This window comes from Macaca nemestrina, chromosome 2, assembly GCF_043159975.1.
Source record: "Macaca nemestrina isolate mMacNem1 chromosome 2, mMacNem.hap1, whole genome shotgun sequence".
Taxonomy (NCBI): domain Eukaryota; kingdom Metazoa; phylum Chordata; class Mammalia; order Primates; family Cercopithecidae; genus Macaca; species Macaca nemestrina.
Window position 1 is genome coordinate 169,736,107 of NC_092126.1, and position 21,275 is coordinate 169,757,381.

A 21,275-nucleotide genomic window follows, 5' to 3' on the forward strand; every position below is an offset into this window, starting at 1 on the left:
AGTAGCTGGGACTACAGGCGCCCGCCACCTCGCCCGGCTAGTTTTTTGTATTTTTTAGTAGAGATGGGGTTTCACCGTGTTAGCCAGGATGGTCTCGATCTCCTGACCTCGTGATCCACCCGTCTCGGCCTCCCAAAGTGCTGGGATTACAGGCTTGAGCCACCGCGCCCGGCCGCTAGTATGCTTTTAACATGTCGTTTATGTTACTCTGATTTATTTTTTCCTATTTTATCTATATTAAGTGTCTCTTGGCATCATTTAATATAAACACCCCATTCCCTAAGAACTAACTATGCAATAATGATCACAATAATGATGAAGATAATGAGAAAATAAACAAAAGAGCTGTTTGATAGTAATAACAATGATGAAAGTTATGCTAAAGCAGGCATTTTCCCCATACCTAAATAATTTCAGGAGATTTTCTCAATAGCATTAAGAAAGAAATTCAAATGGAGGTTAGCTTTCAGGATATAACACTCTTGGATTTTCCTCCTACCTCAATGGCCTCTCCTTCCTAGTCGGCTTTCCTGGTTCCACCTTATCTCTTCAACCCCTAAATCCTGGAGTTCCTCAGCACTCAGTCCTTAAACCTCTTCTCTGTCTACCTTCCTCCTTTGGTAATTTCATCCACTTCTATGATTTTAAATACAGTCTGCATGCTAAAAACTTCCACATTTATTTCTTCAGCTTTGACCTCTCCCCTGAAATCCAGAGTATTGTAGCCAATACCATATTTGACATCCCTATTTGAATGTCTCCTAAACATCTCAAACCTAACATGTCTGGGACTGAACTCCTGATCTTCCTCCTCAAACCTGCTGCTATCCTTGGCCTTCCCCATCTCAGTAAATGGCATCACCATCCTTGCAGTTGCTTAAGCCAAAAACCTCATAGATTTCTTTCTCTCATGTCCCATATCCAATCCATCAGCAAGTCATGTCAACTCCACCTCAAAACATTCTTTTCTAGAATCTGACCATTGGTGATACCTCCACTCCCAGGTCGAGGCCACCATCACCTCTCTTCTGGATTATTGTACTTGTTTCCCAATTGGTGTTCCCTGCCTCTGTCCTTGTCCCCTATAGTTTAACTTAATAGTCAAAGTGATTCTCTTAAAATATATCACCTCTCTGCTCACATCTCTCCTGTGGCTTCCCATTGCACGCAGAGTAAAAGCCCAAGTAGCTAGAATGGTGTCAAGACTCTAAGCAAGGGAATTTCAGCCTCAGGACTATTGACATTTTGGGCTAGAGAATTTTTGTGGGGGCTGTCCTGTGAATTGCAGGATGTTTAGCAGCATCCCTGGCCTATACCTACTAGACGATAGTATTACTTTCCCCAGTTATGACAACACAAAATGGCTCTAGACATTGGCTTAAGTCCACTGAGGGGCAAGATTACCCCTGGTTGATAATCATTGCCCTAAACACTCCCCTAAAGATGATCTGCACATTACCCCTCCAACCTCATCTCCTACTGTCTCCTCCTCGCTCACTTCTCTTTGACCACACTGGCCTCCTTGCTGCTTTTCCAACACTGTAGATACTCCTGCACAAGACCTCTGCATTTGTTTTCCCTCTGCAGAGAATCATATTACCTTATACATCCTCACTTCTCTCACATTCTTCCCTTCTTTGCTCAAATATCTTTTTTTCAGTGAAGCTTTCTTTTACCTCCCAATTTATTTTTATTATTATTTTTTAAATTTTTTATTATACTTTAAGCTCTAGGGTACAAGTGCACAATATGTAGGTTTGTTACATATGTATACATGTGCCATGTTGGTGTGCTGCACCCATTAACTCATCATTTACATTAGGTATATCTCCTAATGCTATCCCTCCCCGCACCCCATGACAAGCCCCAGTGTGTGATGTTCCCCTTCCTGCATCCAAGTGTTCTCATTCTTCAATTCCCACCTATGAGTGAGAACATGCGGTGTTTGGTTTTCTATTCTTGTGATAGTTTGCTGAGAATGATGGTTTCCAGCTGCATCCATGCCCCTACAAAGGACATGAACTTATCCTTTTTTATGGCTGCATAGTATTCCATGGTGTATATGTGCCACATTGTCTTAATCCAGTCTGTCATTGATGGACATTTGGGTTGGTTCCAAGTCTTTGCTATTGTGAATAGTGCCACAGTAAACATACGTGTGCATGTGCCTTTATAGCAGCATGATTTATAATCTTTGGGTATATACCCAGTAATGGGATGGCTGGGTCAAATGGTATTTCTAGTTCTAGATCCTTGAGGAATCGCCACACTGTCTTCTACAATGGTTGAACTAGTTTACAGTCCCACCAACAGTGTAAAAGTGTTCCTATTTCTCCACATCCTCTCCAGCACCTGTTGTTTCCTGACTTTTTAATGATTGCCATTCTAACTGGTGTGAGATGGTATCTCATTGTGGTTTTGATTTACATTTCTCTGATGGCTCGTGATGATGGGCATTTTTTCATGTGTCTGTTGGTTGCATAAATGTCTTCTTTTGGAAGTGTCTGTTCATATCCTTTGCCCGCTTTTTGATGGGGTTGTTTGTTTTTTTCTTGTAAATTTGTTTGGGTTCTTTGTAGGTTCTGGATATTAGCCCTTTGTCAGATGAGTAGATTGCAAAAATTTTCTCCCATTCTGTAGGTTGCCTGTTCATTCTGATGGTAGTTTCTTTTGCTGTGCAGAAGCTCTTTAGTTTAATTAGATCCCATTTGTCAATTTTGGCTTTTGTTGCCATTGCTTTTGGTGTTTTAGACAGGAAGTCCTTGCCCATGCCTAAGTCCTGAATGGTATTACCTATGTTTTCTTCTAGGGTTTTTATGGTTTTAGGTCTAACGTTTAAGTCTGTAATCCATCTTGAATTAATTTTCATATAAGGTGTAAGGAAGGGATCCAGTTTCAGCTTTCTACATATGGCCAGCCAGTTTTCCCAGCACCATTTATTAAATAGGGAATCCTTTCCCCATTTCTTGTTTTTGTCATGTTTGTCAAAGATCGGATGGTTGTGTATGTGTGGTATTATTTCTGAGGGCTGTGCTTTGTTCCATTGGTCTATATCTCTGTTTTGGTACCAGTACCATGCTGTTTTGGTTACTGTAGCCTTGTAATATAGTTTGAAGTCAGATAGCGTGATGCCTCCAGCTTTGTTCTTTTGGCTTAGGATTGTCTTGGCAATGTGGGCTCTTTTTTGGTTCCATATGAACTTTAAAGTAGTTTTTTCCAATTCTGTGAAGAAAGTCATTGGTAGCTTAATGGGGATGGCATTGAATCTATAAATTACCTTGGGCAGTATGGCCATTTTCACAATATTGATTCTTCCTATCCATGAGCGTGGAATATTCTTCCATTTGTTTGTGTCCTCTTTTATTTCATTGAGCCGTGGTTTGTAGTTCTCCTTGAAGAGTTCCTTCACATCCCTTGTAAGTTGGATTCCCAGGTACTTTATTCTATTTGAAGCAATTGTGACTGGGTTACCTCCCAATTTAAACAACAACACCCATCTTCCATTTCTTCCTGTCCCTGCCTTTTCTCTTATTTACTTGTTGTCTCTCTTCCCCAGTTGGAATGTAAGTTTTATGATGCTAGGGCTTATTTTTCCAGTTTTGTTCACTGCTGTATTCCAGTGTCTAGAACAGTACTTGATAGGTACTCAGTTAATATTTATTGAAGAAATGAAAACAGTGAATAAAGAAAATCTTTGAAGTAATTGAAATATTTAAAATGTGTTTTTGTTTTATTGTAGCTCAGGAGCTGGTCAATGACTGGTTAGACTCCAAACTTAAGCAAGAATTAGCAAGTGATGAAGAAGGTGATGCTAAAAACACTGTGTCAAGTGTCTCTCTTGTGCCGGAAGCCAATGACCATTTGAAATATGACAAGTTTGATGGTAAGAACTTATCTGATTGTTCTAAGTTTTAACATTTAATGAATGTGTCTAAGGAGTCCTTATAATTGTTTTGAATAACAAATGATACCTATTTAACTTTTCTGTGTTTTAATTTTTATTATTGGTTTTAATTTATCATAGTTAAATGTAATTTCTTATGCTATATCTTCAGTAAATTCATGGTATTTTTAAAAATTAAAATATTCTATTACAGTTATCCCTAACTAACTGTGAGGAATTAGTTCCAGGACCCCTGGCCCCCACAGATACCAAACTCCTCAGATGCTCTAGTCCTGCGCATATCCTCTCGCATAGTTGAAATCATCTCTAGACCACTTACAATACCTAATACAGTATACATTCTATGTAAATAGTTGTTATACTGTATTTTAAAATGTTTGTTATTTTTTATTGTTGTATTGTTATTTTTAATTTTTTTTTCAAATATTTTTGAACTGCGGTTGGTTGAATCCAAGAATGTGGCATCTGCAGATAGGGAGGGCCAACTGTATTTATAATTCTGCTTATAATAGCAATTAATGCTGTTTCAGAGTGCCTCTTCCTCATATATCACTGGACTATTTACTTTGATGCAGACTACATTTAAGTGCTCATATGTCATTTTTAAATTTATAAAATGCTTCTTATTTATCTGTTAGTTATTACTTATAAGGGAGGTTATTACTTTTCTAGTTTTTTTTTTTTTTTTTTTTTCCCAGAGGAGGGAAAAGCCACTATTGTGCACAGAGCCAGTGTCAGACAAGTTAGATGGCTGATGTCTGAGTGTTTATCTAATACACTCAAGGGTCTGTATATTTTTTCCCCTGAGCATAGGAGTAGTCATGGTAATGGTGGGGCAGCTCCCCACACATGACTCAGATACACTTGGTGAATTCACCTGACATCATACCCCTTGTATAGGACTCTGTAAAATCCCCAGGTTGAGGATCACAAAACTATCAGCTTGTCAAATTAGAAGAATCCTTCAAGACTAGGTAGTCTGATCTATTCTCCTCCCCGACCCAGATAGAGATCATTCTACAGTGTCCCTAACTTGTAGTGACGTATCCTCTGCCTGAACACCTCCCAGGAGTGAGAGCCTGCACTTTGCCGGGAGCCCATTCAACCGGTCTGAGGCTCTAATCCTCATAGCAGTTTCCCTTAGTTAGGAGAATTAGGATTTTGTCTTCAGTAACTTTTTACCCTATGGTACAACAAAAATAACATGTTCTCTCTCAAGAACGTTTTATTTTTTGTAGGAGCTGTTACCATATTTGACCACTCATATAGTTCTATGTTTCCAGATTAAATAGCACCAGTACTCTCAACAAGTTTTTTATACCACATGGTTTCTAGGTCTTCTCATCCTCGTTGGTGCCTTCTGGATATTTTCTAGTTTATTATTGTCATTATTAAAGTGTGGTACTTCAGTACTTCGTATTTGTTCTGAAGCAAATATATGGAATCTAATGAAACTATTACTTCTTTTGATATAGTGCTAATAGATCTAATTATGTCCCTTTACTTAGATTGGTTGATATCATCTAGTATCATGCCAGGTCTCAATCATCATATGCTGGTAGAGTTTTTTTTAAATTGAAATATTGAACAAATATTTATGTAACCATTAAAAAGGATGTTTACCAAAAATATTAATTAACATATTATCTCAATAGACACAGAAAAAGCACTTAACAAAATCCAACATGCATTCCTGATAAAAACTTCTCAGCAAACTAGTAATGCAAGAGAAATTCTTCAACTTGATAAAGGCCATTTACATAAGACATGTAGAAAACAAATACCAAAATGATAAGTGTAAGCTTTGTCAGGAATTACATTAAATATAAATGCATTTAATTAAACACTTCAGTCCAAATGCAGAGATTGGCAGAATGGATAAAAAATACATGACTTAGCTATATACTATCTACAAGAGACATAGGTTCAATTTAAAGTACAAATAGGTTAAAAGGAAAAGGATGGAAAAAGATATACCATGCAAACAGTAACCAAAAGAGAACTACAGTGGCTATGTTAATATATATTAAAAAAGACTTTTTATTTTTATTTTTTCTTTGATTTTTAATTTTCCCAAAAATAGACTTTTAAAGAAAAAATTGTTACTAGAAACAAAAAGTGCATTTTCTAACAATAAAAGGGTCAATCCATCACAAAAACATAACAACTATAAATATATATACACCTGACAAAAGAGTCCCAAGGTAGATGAAGCAAAAATTGACAAAATTGAAGAGAGAAATATAATTCAACAATAATACAATCATGTGTTGCTTAATGAAGGGGATAAGTCCTGAAAAATGCCTCATTAGGTGATTTTGTCATTGTGTGAACATGATAGAGTGTACTTACACAAACCTGGATGGTAGAGCCTACCATACACCTAGGCTATGTGAGATAGACTATTGCTTCTAGGCCACAAACCTGTACTGCATGTTACTTAATACTACAGGCAGTGGTAACACAATGGTAAGTATTTGGGTGTCTGAACATATCCAACCATAAAAAGGTACAGTAAATATACAGTATATAAAAGGTAAAAAGTGTTACACCTGTACAGGGTATATACCATGAATGGAGTTTGCAGGGCAGGAAGCTGCTCTGGGTTAGTCAATGAGTGAGTGGTGAGTAAATGTGAAGCCCTAGGATGTTAAAATATGCTGCTGTAGACTTAAAAACACTGTATACTTAGGGTACACTGAAATTATAAAAACATATTTTTCTTTTTTCAATAATAAATTGACCTTAACTTACTATAACTTTTTTACTTTATAAGTTTTTAATTTTTTCTAACATTTTGACTCTTTGGTAACACTTAGCTTAAAACAAACACATTGGAGAGCTGGACAAATTTTTTTTTAATTCTATGTACTTTTTTTCTATTTTTGAAATTTTAATTTTTTTTTTCTTGTTAAAAAACTAAGACACAAACATACATATTAGCCTAGGCCTACACAGGGCCAGGATCATCAATATCACTATCTTCTCCTCCACATCTTGTCTCACTAGGTCTTCAGGGGCAATAACACACATATAGCTGTCATCTCCCGTGATAATATTACCCTCTTTTGGATATCCCCTAAAAGACCTGCCTGCGGCTATTTTACAGTTAACCTTTTTTTTGAGACAGGATCTCCCTCTGTTGTGCAGTGGTGATCATAGATCACTGCAGCCTTGAACTCCTGGGTTCAAGAAATCCTCCAGCCTCAGCCTCCGTAGTAGCTGAAACTACAGGTGTGTGCCACCACACCCAGCTAATTTTTTTTCTTCTTTTAATACAGACAGGGTCTTGCTTTGCTTCTCAGGCTGGTCTCGAACTCCTGGGCTCAAGCAATCCTCCCATGTCGGCCTCTCAAAAGTGGTGGGATTACAGGTTTGAGCCACTGTGCCCGGCCCAATTTTTTTTTTTTTTTTCCTAATAAGTAGGAATAGACTCTAAGATAATGATAAAAGTATAGTTTAGTATATACATAAACCAGTAACATAGTTATTATTATCATTATCAAGTATTATGTATTGTATATAATTATATGTGCTATACTTTTTTGTGTAGTATTCTAAGATTTTTTGTGGGTGCTTTATTTTAAGTCCAGGGTACATGTGCAGGATGTGCAGGTTTGTTAATAAGATAGACACGTGCCATGGTGGTTTGCTGCACAGATCGACCCATCACCTAGGTATTAAGCCAAGCATCCATTAGCTTTTCTTCCCAATGCCCTTCCTCCCCCTGCCACCCATGACAGGCCCCAGTGTGTGTTGTTCTTCCCGACGTTTCCATGTGTTCTCATCATTCAGCTCCCACTTATAAGTGAGAACATGCAGTGTTTGGTTTTCTGTTCCTGCATTAGTTTGCTGAAGATAATGGCTTCCAGCTCCATCCATATCTCTGCAAAGGACATGATCTCATTCCTTTTTATGGCTGCATAGTATTCCTCAAAGATCTAGAAGCAGAAAACCATTTGACCCAGCAATCCCATTAATGGGTATATACCCAAAGGAATATAAATCATTCTATTATAAAGATACATGCATGTGTATGTTCATTGTAGCACACACTCTTCACAATAGCAAAGACATGGAATCAGCCCATCAGTGATAAACTGGATAAAGAGAATGTGGTGCATGTGCTACACTTTTAAACAACTGTTAGTGTGGTTATTTTGTTTATACCAGCATCACCACAAAACACATGAGTAATGCATTGTGCTCTGACATTATGATGGCTACAGCATCACTAGGCAATAGGAGTTTTTCAGCTCTGTTGTAATCTTATGAGGCCACCTTCATACACGCAGTTCATTGTTGATGGAAGTGTTGTTATTTGATACATGACTGTAGTTACAGACTTCAATACCCCACTATCAATAATCTTTGGAACAGCTACAAAGCATAATCAAGGAAGATGTTCAGTAACATTAGTCATTAGAAAAGTGCAAATTAAAGCTGCAATGAGTTACCTCTCCATATGTTAAAATGGCTTAAATTTGAAAGACTGACCATACCAAGTATTAGTAAGGATGTGGAGAAATTGGAATACTTCTACAATGCTGGTGGGAATGTAAAGTTATGTAACCACTTTGGACAACAGTTTGATAGTTTCTTGAAAAAGTAAGCATTTAGCTATAATATGATCCAGTCGTTCTACTCCTACACTTTTTCCCAACAGAAAAGAAAGCCTATGTTCTGTAGGTTCTGCATTTGTGGACTCAACCAACCGTGGATCAAAAATATTCAGGAAAAAATAATTCCATCTGTACTGTACATGTACAGCTTTTTTCTTGTCATTATTCCCTAAACCATACATGTATCAAGTATTAACATAGCATTTACGTTGTATTGGGTATCATAACTAATCTAGAGATGATCTAGAGTATAAGGCAGGATGGATATAGGTTATATGCAAATGCTACACCATTTGGTATCACGGATTTTTGAACATCCTTGGATTTTGGTATTCTCGGGAGGTCCTGAAACCAATCCCCCAGAGATAGGGAGGGATGACTGTACACAGGTATTCATAATACCTTTATTTGCAATAGCCAACACCTGGAAACAACTCAAATGTCTATCAACAAATGAATGAATAAACAAATTGTGGTGTATTTATATGGTGGAATACTACTCAGCGATAGAAAGTGATAAACTATTGATACACATAACATGAATGAATCTCAAAATAATTGTGCTGAGTGAAAGAAGCTAGGTCAGAAAAAATACAATGTATATAAGTGTATGATTTAATTTATATAAAATTCTGGATAATGAAAACTACATAGTGGCAGCAGGTCTGTGCTTACTTGGAGTAGAGTGGAGGGCAAGGGGAGGAGTGAAAGGAAGAGATTACAGATCAGCATGAGGACCCTTTTGGGGCTGATGGATGTATTCATTATCTTGACTGTGGTGATGGTTTTACTAGCATATGTCAAAATTTATCATAGACTTTAAATATTTGCAGTTTATTATATGTCAATTATACCACAATAAAGCTTTTCTCTTTCTTTCTTTCTTTTCTTTTTTTTTTTTTAAAGCAGTAGAGCTCTCAAGATTGTTTAGGTTGAAGTTCTCAAGGTTGTTTAGATGGTAATCTTTTAGATTTGGCAGTGAAGGACTCTAGTGGCTTGGGTGAGGGCAATGCTTGGTAAGTGGAGCTTTTTTACTCTTAGTTGAAGGTAATTGCTGAGGGCTATACTCAACCAGTTGCCATTATCAGTTACTATTTACTGAACATTCGCAGCTTTGTATTTTTACTGTACTAGGATTCTTTATGTAAATATGAATATAATACTAAAATTAATTTTTTAAAAAATTTCCCTTTTTTGTTGTTCTGTTTCCCCCAGATTTATGTGGCTATTTGGAGGAAGAAGAGGAAAGTACCACCGTTCAAAAATTTATAGACCATCTGCTCCATAAAAATGTGGTAGATTCTGCAGTGATGGAAGATCTTGGAAGGAAGGAAAACCAAGACAAGAAGCAGCAGAAGGATCCTCGTCTTACCATGGAGATGAGACATAAGCAGGTGGGAGGGAAAAACAAAATTAAAATGGATAACAGGAAGCAGTCTTTGTGTAACACATTTAATAAGCTTAAATAAAGACATAGGCTTTATTATGAAAAAGGGTGCCATCTGTGGTTTGGTTAGGGAGCATAAAAATAAAATATAAGAACTTCAGAAGAAAAATAATTCTCATAAACTGAGGGTAGGAAACAATTTATTTAAGAAATAGCCAAAAAAAAGAATAATTGATTTTGACCAAGAGTATTGAGATAAACCTTATTAGTTTGAATGTGGTACTTCCTATTATAAACATGTAGATTGTGTGTGCTTGAGTTTGGCTTTCAAATTGCAACATTAATATTATTAATATTCTTGTGAATGTTACAGGATAATTCTTTTCCAGACAACTGAAATTCACTCATTTTGTGATTATAATTTAAAATGGAAGACAGATCTGAATTGAATCAAGTTCAGCTGTTTTGAATTAGAAAAGCATGTGAGAACTTTCTTTTCTCCAAAGGGAATAGTAGGTTATTGCAAAAAAGACTGGTGTCTCAACACTTTGTAAAGGAGTGCCAGGGAATCCAGAACTACGATTGAACCGGAATTAATATCTGTACGTGTGTGTGCCATCTTTGTATAACACTGAATTTCTGATTGCCGAATTTGAAAGTAACTGCTTTAAATTATTCAATCAAGGTATATGTAATCAGCACTGGGGATGTTAGAGAAATGGGTAGAAGTATGATTCTAGTTTGGATTTATGACAAAAGGGAGGAGAGAAGGTTCAATAAGCTATATAGTCATTGTCTGTCTTATCAGAAGTCTTATCACAACTAGAGAGTACGATAAGGGTAAAGTTAGGTGAAGCAGGAAGGAAAGGACCTTTCCTTAATTCATAGCTACTCAAGCTCTCTAAAGGATTAATAGGTTTGAAAAAAATGAATGTGCTTTTTCATGTTTTTGATTTCCAAATATGATCCAGAATCACTGCTATATTTACATAATAATAATAGAAATGAATAAAGGGTTGTGGTATTCCTAAAGTCAATAAATCACTGTTCTATCATTCACAATGTGGCTTCCAAAAAAGTTCTGTTCTTTCTTAAATTATAATTAGAATGCAGATATGACCTAAATATAATAAAAGCAGTAATGTACACCTTGGACAGTCGTTACAAGTGAGAAATCATTACTAAATGAGAATCCAGAACTTGGGATCTGACTCATTAGATTCTCTACTTTTCTGTGATGTGGATCATTCCCAGATTATTTGAGTCATCTTCATCTGACTGCATCTAAAATTTTATATTGGTCTTTACCCAGTAAACAGATGAATTCCTCCTATCCTACCAGTAAATAGTGGAGTTCTGGGTCAGAATATTTCAAACTGGTTATATTCTGAACTTCAAAATGTATTGTAAGGTTTTTCATATCCCTTTCTACTTGAAAGGCCACACTTCATCTTTATTATATTTGCTTTAAGGTAAAAGAAAATCGCTTAAGACGTGAGAAAGAACTGGAGTACCAGAGAATACAAAAGACCCTGAAAAAATCGGCCTTCTTGGAGGCTCAGTGTCTGGTGCAAGAAGAGAAGAAAAGGAAGGCTCTGGAGGCCAAGAAAGAGGAAGAGGAGATTCAAAGGGAGATGGTGAAGCTGCGGAGGGAGATAATTGAGAGGAGACGCACTGTGAAAGAAGCATGGAAAATGTAAGCCAGTGTGATAAGCACTGTGGGGTTTCTCTGTTTAAGCAGTCATTTTAGAAGTGCTCTGAAGTTTTTAAAGTGCGCAAACATTGCAATAACAAAACACAAAAGAGAAATCACTCACTATTCCACCGTCTTAACAAATTAACTAATTTCATTTTTCCTTGTTTCCTCCTGATCTTGGTCCCTTTTCATACTTAATTATAACCATAAAGTACATTTAATTCGTAATTCTGCTTGTAATTAACACATTGCCTGGAGTCCTGGGGTGTATATATTACTCCATTGAGTTCCTATACCATAATTTATGTAATGATCACCTCCCCATACTAGTAAACATTTCAGCTATTTTGGATTTTTCACCATTATAATATTGCAATGAGCATCTTTAAGCATACTTTTTTTCACTTTTTTGAATTATATCCTTAGAATAAATTCTTAGGAGTGTAATTTCTGAGTTAAATGACACAGGTCTTTTTCTAACTCTTGAAACATTGCCAAATTGCTTTCAAAATGGGTTGTACTTGTTTGCTGTATCATCAGCAGCAGGCCAGTTTATCACACTCTTCCCAGCACTGGGGAGTATCATCATTTTCAATATTTTTACACTTTTCATGGGCATTATATTGGTTAGTTTGCATTTCTTTGGTTAGATAATATTTTTGAGGTTGAACATGTTCAGTAATTGTGTCTTATCCTGTTGTGAACTGTGTGTCTTATTTTCTGATAATCATATGGAAAGTCACCACTGTCTTACTACCACTGATAAAGAAAAAGAATATCTGACATAAGAGGAAGATAAAAATAGTCCTCACGAGATGTAGTACTATTATCCATCCTCATGCAGAAAATGAGCTTTATAAGTGAAATAACTAATGTATTTATTCTGAGAAACAGCACCAATGCAGGAACTGCAAAAGCCTTGGAACAACATGACTGAAGTGTCTGACTACTCAAACTGAGAGGCCACAAAGACCTAGCAGATAATCCCTTCCACCCCCATCAGCCTACACAGCTTTCCCCTCTCTGTTCTTGATTGCTCTTATTCTACCCAACTTAAAACAGCTCAGCAGTGAACATGTGCTTTACGTCTTCAAGTGCCAGGCTGAGACCTCCTCCAGATGCCATTCCTTTCGGAAAGCAATCACTGGTGTTTTAGTGAGTTCTTTCTAAGGTCAGCCTTGCTTTTCAGATTGCTCCCAAGCCCTGGAAAAACTAGGTTGACCTAAAATAAATTGTGAAAACAAGTAACATTTAATGGTAGTAGGATGCTGTGCTCACAGTGGGCACTCAACAAATGTTCACTGACCAGTCATTTCTTTTAAAAGTTAAGATCTTATCCATGGTTACAGTGAGATAGGTAATATGTTCTACTTCTAGGTGAATGAACTGATTTAAAACTTTCCAGAAAGCAATTTGGCAATAAACAACAAGAGCCATAAAATAGCATTATCCCTTGACCTAGGAATTACAGCCTTAGGAAAACTGCCCTAAGAAAATTATCAGAAATCCAGACAAAGATTTGTGTAGAAAGATAATTTAAACAACATTATTTATAGTAACAGACTTTCATAAATATTGGAGAAATTGCTAAGTCATGGCTTGTACAATGAAACAGGACTGACTCTTTTTTCTGGGTAGAAATATGGATGGCTTTTATGGGTGTGGTGGCACACACCTGTAACCCCAGCTACTCAGGAGGCTGAGGCAGGAGAATCGCCTGAACCCAGGAGGCGGAGGTTGCAGTGAGCCAAGATCATGCCACTGCACTCCAGCCTGAGCGACAGAGTGAGTGAGACTCCATCTCAAAAAAAAAAAAAAAAAAAAAAGAAAGGGAGAAATATGGATGACTTTTATACTTCTCCAGTTTTTCACAATGAGCAGATATTTCTTTTAAAACAGATATATATTCTAATGTTATTTTTAAAAATCAGATTCATGGTATTAGAACTGTATTTCTTTAACAATCACTATCACCTGTCTATCACCATGAAATATAACATTGTTATGGCATTCATAGTTTGGAAAAAGTCAATAAAACTTATTGTTGATAGGCCTTTTAAACCTATTTGTAAGCTATCTTAAATCTGCTTCATTGCCTAGTTTTAAAATTATCTCTTTCAAGATGCTTATTAATTTCAAAGGGAAAAATAGTAACTCTATATTGGAGAAGCCACCTTAACCAAGTGATGAAGGTTAACATCACCAATAATACAAAATAACACTGTGTACCCTCTGTATCATATATGAGAATGAATGAGAGAATATCTGTAGGGTATCCTGGCATCTTTCTCAATTTGAGTTTCCACAACTGTGAAGCAAAAGTTCAAGAAAGATCAGGTGACTAGCTGGTTTGTGGCCAGAGCTCATGAATTCTGATTCCTGACTAGGTGCTATGTTTACCACATCATTAATAGTGTATACTTTATACATGTACATATACCTGTGCAGTTAAATGCACTACAATAAGAAGGCCATAGCTATGAGCTTGTTTGAATTGGTGAGCGAAAGAGGGATGGCCTGGATGAGGAAGAATAGATAGGTGGGTGAGAAAGAGGATGCTCAGAAAGATGAGCAACAAAGTTACTAAAATAATTCTGGTTACTTACCTAAAGGCCTTTTCCTATTTAAGTTTATTTTTTTCCGTTTTCAGCTATTTTAAAATTATTCTAGATTCCATTCCCTCCTTATTAAATAACACTGATTCTTTTGTTATTCCTCTTTCTAGTAACCTTATAAGAGGCCTTTTAGTAAGAATCTCATTCCTTTCTTGAGAATCCTTTTTTTCCCGTTATACGGGAGAGAATTTATGTCTATATTAGAGACTATCTAGCAGTTGTTAACTCTCAAATTTTGATTGAAGTATGGCTCAGTGTTCAACTCAATAAAAATACTAAAGTATATATAAGATTTTCTACTTTTCAAAGTACTTTATAACAATTTTATTTCATTTAATCTGTATTTTATAAAGGAATAAAGTAAGGCTCCAAAAAAATTACCCTACTATGTAGTTTTAGAGCCAGATCTAAAAATATGTGTATTCCAAAGGAAAATTCAGTGTTTATTCTGCTACAGTAGGTTGTAATTGCTTATTGTTAAATCTATTGTAAATATACATGTATTTTTTAATTGTTATTAATAGAGAGAAGAAAAGGCAAGAAGAGAATTCTCAAAATAGTTCAGAAAAACTCATGTTTCAAAGTACTCACATTCTTCTGGATGAGGAAAAAATGGCAAAAGAAAGAAAAAGGAAATTGAAAGAATTATTAATCCAAACTTTCAAAGAAAATCAACAGGTGGGAATTGCAATGTCTCTTTACTTAGCATTCTGTAGTATAAATGACAAAGAGCTCCATCAGAGATGGGATAAAGTAAAAACTAAGTCCAGTTGAACCTCATCACAAATACCAAAACTGCCCATGCCATTTGTTCTTTGTGCCCAGCTGACCTGGTATGCAGGGCAGAACACAGATCCCCTGTTCTGAGGCTATTCTTTATATACTCTGGTGGGATCCTGGGAAATTACTGGGGTGAGGTGGGTAAATTATGGACTTCTTCCTAAATTACCTCTTCAGAATAGCATTTAACTAGTATTAGCCTTAAACTAAGGTAGCTCTCTGACAATTTTTGAAATCTTGGCTTCCACTTTGACAGTCATAAGGACCACTGTGTTCTGGATTATTCAGAAGATACAAGAACTGGTTACTTGCCTTTTAGTAGCTCTGATCCTAAGGCAATGATATATTTATACCTGTGCTTTTCTTTTTAATGGTCTACATTTTATTTTACCTTTTCTCCCTTCTTTCACTTAGTCTTTTTGTAAAAATAACTTGCTGATTTTTAATATAAAAGTGAATATCCTCTTCAGGTTACTTAAGCAGTTTTCTTCAATAAAGTGGGATTGATAAAAGTATGAATTTCGGGATTATGACATTTCAGGTAAAAGGACTTACCTGGAAGATTTGTAAATGAGAGGGTTAGATGAGAAAAGATAAATATGTATATTTTGCATATCCTACAACACCCACCCCAGGGCCTTAGGCATTGCTGAAATTCAGAGAAAGTTAATTGAATGAATACGTGAATGAATGGATTTAGCGAGAGAAAAGAGAATGTTATGAAGATACTGAGGGAGCTTGATAAATGTAGGGATAGACTTACAAAGGTCCTGGAAATCAGTGACAGGAGTTTGAATATGATACGGATAACAAAGATATAAAGGAAAAAGTAGTCAAAGTGATTTTTTAAAAACAGTAGACATATTTGATGGTGGCATTTTTAGCTGATAAGAGGTTGTAATTACTCAGTTATTAGCCAACAAAAATTTGGTCAGAGTTTTGGCTTCAGGAAAACAGAAGGAAATGTAGTAAGAAGAAATGTAAGACTTGGAGTTAACATTTTGAGAAAAGTTAGCAAAGACTTAGATTCTGCATTCTTCATGAGACAGATGGAATTAGTATTCCTCCTATATAATAACAGTTCGGATTTCAAAGAGAAAATAAGAAGAGAAACGAGTATTCAGGGAGTCATCTTGAGAAAGTGTAAGGAAAAAGTACCATGATACATTTCCCAACAAATTAGAGACAAATAAGATATGTTTTCTAAAAAATGTTTAAATTGTATTGAAGTCCACTGTACAATCATATATATTTTAGATGGAACTGCCAAATATGAATGTTAGACACATATGCAGAGTTTTACAAAACTAGTGGCCCATCTAAAACAGATTACTTAGTTTTAAAATATTTGACATGGAAAAGCTGCAAAAATAGTGCAGAGTTTCTGAATAACCTTTATTGGGAGAATCGCCCCCAATATTTCAATGTAGGTTCTTTTCTGTTTCCCTAAGTGTCAGCCAGTCTGAGAAATAAAGGAAAGAGTACAAAAGAGAAAAATTTTAAAGCTAGGTGTCCGAGGGAGACATCACATGTCAGCAGGTTCCGTGATGCCCCTCAAGCCGCAAAACCAGCAAGTTTTTGTTGGTGATTTTCAAAGGGGAGGGAGTGTACGAATAGGGTGTGGATCACAGAGATCACATGCTCCAAGGGTAACAAAATATCACAAGGAAAATGGGGGCAGAGTGAGATCACAGGACCAGGGTGAAATTGGAATTGCTAATGAGGTTTCGGGCATGCATTGTCATTAACATCTTATCAGGAGACAGAGTTTGAGAGCAGACAACCTGTCTGACTAAAATTTACTAGGCGGGAATTTCCTCCTCCTAATAGGCCTGGGAGCGCCACAGGAGACCAGAGCTTATTTCATCCCTTATCTGCAACCGTATAAGACAGACATTACCAGAGCAGCCATTTTAGAGACTTCCCCCTAGGAACACATTCTCTTTCTCAGGGCTGTTCTTTGCTGAGAAAAAGAATTCAACGATATTTCTCCTATTCACTTCTGTAAGAAGAGAAATATGGCTCTGTTCTGCCTGGCTTTCAGGCAGTCAGACCTGATGGTTATCTCCCTTGTTCCCTGAACATCGCTGTTATCCTGTTCTTTTTTCAAGGTGCCCAGATTTCATATTGTTTAAACACACATGCTTTACGAACAATTTGTGCGGTTAACGCAGTCATCACAGGGTCATGAAGCAACATCCTCAGCTTACAAAGATGACGGGATTAAGAGATTAAAGTAAAGACGGGCATAGGAAATCACAAGAGTATTGATTGGGGAAGTGATAAATGTTCATGAAATCGTCACAATCTATGTTAAGAGATTGCAGTAAAAAGAGGTGTAAAAAAATTATGAAAGTATTAATTTGGGGAACTAATAAATGTCCATGAAATCTTCACAATTTATGTTCCTCTGCCATGGCTTCAGCTGGTCCCTCCATTCAGGGTCCCTGACTTTCCGCAACAAACCTTCACCCGACTTTTCCCAATGTTAACATTTTACATAAGCATAGTATAATTATCAAAACTAGGAAATTAGCATTGGTACGCTGCCATTAAATGCCATTAACTAAACGATAGAGCCTATGAGAATATCACCAGTTTTTCCACTAATGTTCTTTCTCTGTTCCAGGACTCAATCCATAATTTCACACTGCATTTATTTATTACATCTCCTTAGTCTCCTCCAATCTGTGACATTTCTTTAGTCTTGTGTTTTATGATCTTGCCATTTTTGAAGAGAACTGGTTAGGTATTTTGTATAATTGTCTCTTGTTTTAGGTGTTTTTATGTTTTCTCCCCCTTGCTTAAGGTTGTGCATTTTTGGTAAGAATGCTATAAGATGTGATACTGTGCCCTTCTCCGTATATCCTAACAAGGAGGACATAATTACTGATGTTAATTTCAATCACTTGGTTAAGGGTGTGTGCTGGGTTTCTCCATTGTAGAGTTGCTATTTTTCCTTCTCCTTGTCTTTCAGGAGATACTGTGAAGCTATGAAAATATTTTGTTTCTCTGTAAACTGTCACTCATTAAGGTTAACATCCATTGGTGGCTCTTGCCTGCAGCAATTATTAATGTTGTATTTGTCTAATGGTGATTTTGTGTTTCCGTCATTTCTTCTATACTTATTAATTGAAATTCTTCTAGAAGGAAGACGGTCCCTTCTCCTTCAGCTATGTGTATATGTATATATGCGTGTATTTATGTATTCATTCATTTATGTAATTATTTTATTCAGTATGAGCTCATTGATATTTATTTTATTCTATGGGTCATAATCTAATATTGTTGTTTACTTGGTTATTCAGATTGTTTCAATGTGTCTATTGGGAAACCTGTAAGTTGGCTCCTTTGTTCTTTCAACATGCTTCCATCCTATTTTGGACATTTCCTTTTTTTGGCACCATAAGATACTTTAGGCTTATCTTGTGTTTTACCTGCCCTTACCCTGCAATCAACCACTTCTACATGGAACTTTGATTCATTTTATTGGAGAAACGGTTTTTGGAAACTAAGATCTGGGCACTTAAGTGTGTTCACTGCTACTGGAGTGTCATTTTTTTCTAGGCCTTCTCAGCAGACAGAGCTAAAATATATATGGATATATACAGAGATGTATGTATGTATGTATACTAACATACATATACACACACATTATATTTATTTGTGTCTATCTGTATACATATTAAAATCCATGAGTTCAGCAACACAAGGGTCATGTTATTCTTCTCCCTTTCCTTATTTGTAACTTACTTCTGTATCTATGAATCTACACATATATATACATATATATAAATATATATAAAATAACTGTGAATTTTTAATAATATTGTCAAGGATAATCCAGCACCACAGGTTTCAGTGTAGTCTTTCCATCTTGCTCACTTGTAACTTCTCTGACACTGAGAAACCTGGGTCTCATTATCTCTGTTATATTTACTTATTAGGGTAATCCTAGTACACTATAAAATAGTTTTAGAATTGCTAACCCATACCACAATGGGAATAAATTCACTAAAGCAAAATATTGTACAGTTATTTTTGGTTTTAGCTTTATAGTATTCAGTCAAAATATTGTTTTCCAGAGTTACTTACGGGAGATCTTTTCTTTGCCTCCCTTTTCAGTGTAATTATGTTATTCATTTGTAATATGGTTAGTAGATCTCTAGATTTTCCCCAGCGTATATGGGCATAGCTTGGTAAAAATACATCTACCAGCCTCCTCGGGCTCTTACACAGACTTGGTTGTAGATAGGACAGTCCTCCAGTAAAGGCCACATAGGCAGGCCTTCTGGGCTCATTATCTTGGTGCCAATTAACATTTGGCTCTAAAGGAGCTTAAAGCTGCCTTGAGTAATGAACCTTGGATACTCAGCAGCCTAGGTATGACCACAGGATGAAAACAGAAAAATGCCTAGCTGCCTTGCAGGGATTGGCGAGATAACGCGAAGCTCTTGTCAGCACCCTCAGAATGTTTCATTGGTACAAACCCTGTAGAAACAGCTGTGTAGAGTATTTTCAGGAAGACGTTAAAGAATCTGTTTTTAGGAGTTGCTGTAGTTTAGGTTCCTTTAATTCCTGTAATTGTTTGTGCTTTAATTCTGGATTATTTATTTATTTATTTATTTATTTATTTATTTTTAAGATGGAGTCTTGCCCTGTCACCTAGGCTGGAGTGCAATGGCGCAATCTTGGTGCGCTGCAACCTCCGCCTCCCAGGTTCAAGCAATTTTCCTGCCTCAGCCACCGAGTAGCTGGGATTACAGGCACACGCCACCACGCCTAGCTAATTTTTGTATCTTTAGTAGAGACGGGGTTTCACCATGTTGGCTAGGCTGTTCTCAATCTCCTGACCTCATGAGCCACCCACCTCAGCCTCCCAAAGCATTGGGATTACAGGCATGAGCCACCGCGCCCCACCTAATTCTGGATTTTATTTGTTCCTCCCAGAGTATCTCTTAACATCTTTTTTGGGCCACATTATTTAATAGGAGACTGAGAGAAACAGTGCAGGCTTTCTTATCAAAACACAAGTTCAGCGCTATTGATGCATCTTTTCTGCACATTTTCATTGCCAGGTCTCTTTGTCTTGTCAAAAACATTAGTTTTTTGTATAGAAGCTTTCTACTTCCAGCCTATCCCATTTTCTCTTTGATCTTACAGTGAAATCTCTTGGGGGAGATTCAGCAATCCGTGTATCACTGCTAATTAGCAGAAACAACAAAGGATTAACCGTGAAACTCTTATACTATTTGGAAAATGGCCTTCTTAATTCTCATCCTATTCTGAAATACATTTTGGTTTTCTTAATAAGATTAGAAACTCTATGATCTTTGCTGCTTGTGAAAATTGAAGAGAACGATAAAATATGGGTGACACTAACCTACATCTTAATTATTTGGGGGAAGGTTTTAGTTTGTTTATTTGGTTGGATTTTTCTGTTAAAGAATAAAATAATAATGATCCAAAGAAATCATCATTAAAGTTATGCTTGTGGCACAGCACCTTCCAAAAGTCCACCTCAAACTAAACCAAGGAAACGTAGGGATACTATATATGGAAAAGAAGCCTGGAGTTTTTCTCTGACAGAATGACGAAAACTGTAGTTAAATATCTCATTTATATACCATGATTCCTTTCCAAAGATCTTAGTTTTATCAGGACTGCCTACACACCACTGAGGCAAAACCATTTCTGAGCTGACACATAGCAACCATCCTCTCAGCAATGTTTTCTTATGTTAGGGGAGGGAAATAAAGGAAAAACCTCTTTAGAAATAAAACGACAGAAAAAGAGAAATGCCAGCACACACACGAAGATTATTGGGATTCATGTAACTCTCCCCGCTAGGTTTATTGCCAAGGGCAATGTGTGGTATATGTCTTGGGAGGAGTTTAAAGCATTATTATATTTTACTTTATGTAGCCAACTCTGTAGAAATTTTCCATCTAAAATGTTATCAGTTTTGGTAAAGAAATTGTTTATTTTGTTATATTCTTTCTTTCCTCACCCTATAAGTAACCCAGATGTCCCATTCTCAAGGAGGGGACAGTGAGAACTAATTTACCTAAATATTGTGCTAGTGTTTGGCATTTCAAAGTTCCATGAAGCCTTTTTTATTACAGAGATTCCTGTTTTTAAATATATGTTTTTTTGTATTTCAAAATAAGTACTGATTACATTTTGATTTTTAAAAATCGAAAAAAGAGACTTTGGCGTAAATGAAACCCATTCCCTAAAATTGTATAGAGTAGACTATTTCCCCCCTAAA

General features: G+C 36.3%; 1 protein-coding gene across 3 annotated transcripts in view; it reads left to right on the forward strand.

Moving 5' to 3' along the window:
• Positions 1–21,275, forward strand: part of LOC105470377 (coiled-coil domain containing 191) — an 89,165-nt gene that overhangs the window by 8,092 nt on the left and 59,798 nt on the right. For all 3 annotated transcript variants that reach the window (XM_071092394.1, XM_011722288.3, XM_011722289.2), the window contains 4 exons: positions 3,740–3,883; positions 9,742–9,920; positions 11,386–11,609; positions 14,749–14,902. In XM_071092394.1, the coding sequence (XP_070948495.1) occupies positions 9,837–9,920; positions 11,386–11,609; positions 14,749–14,902 (462 nt within the window). In that variant the 5' untranslated portion in view covers positions 3,740–3,883; positions 9,742–9,836. The remainder of the gene's footprint in view (positions 1–3,739; positions 3,884–9,741; positions 9,921–11,385; positions 11,610–14,748; positions 14,903–21,275) is intronic.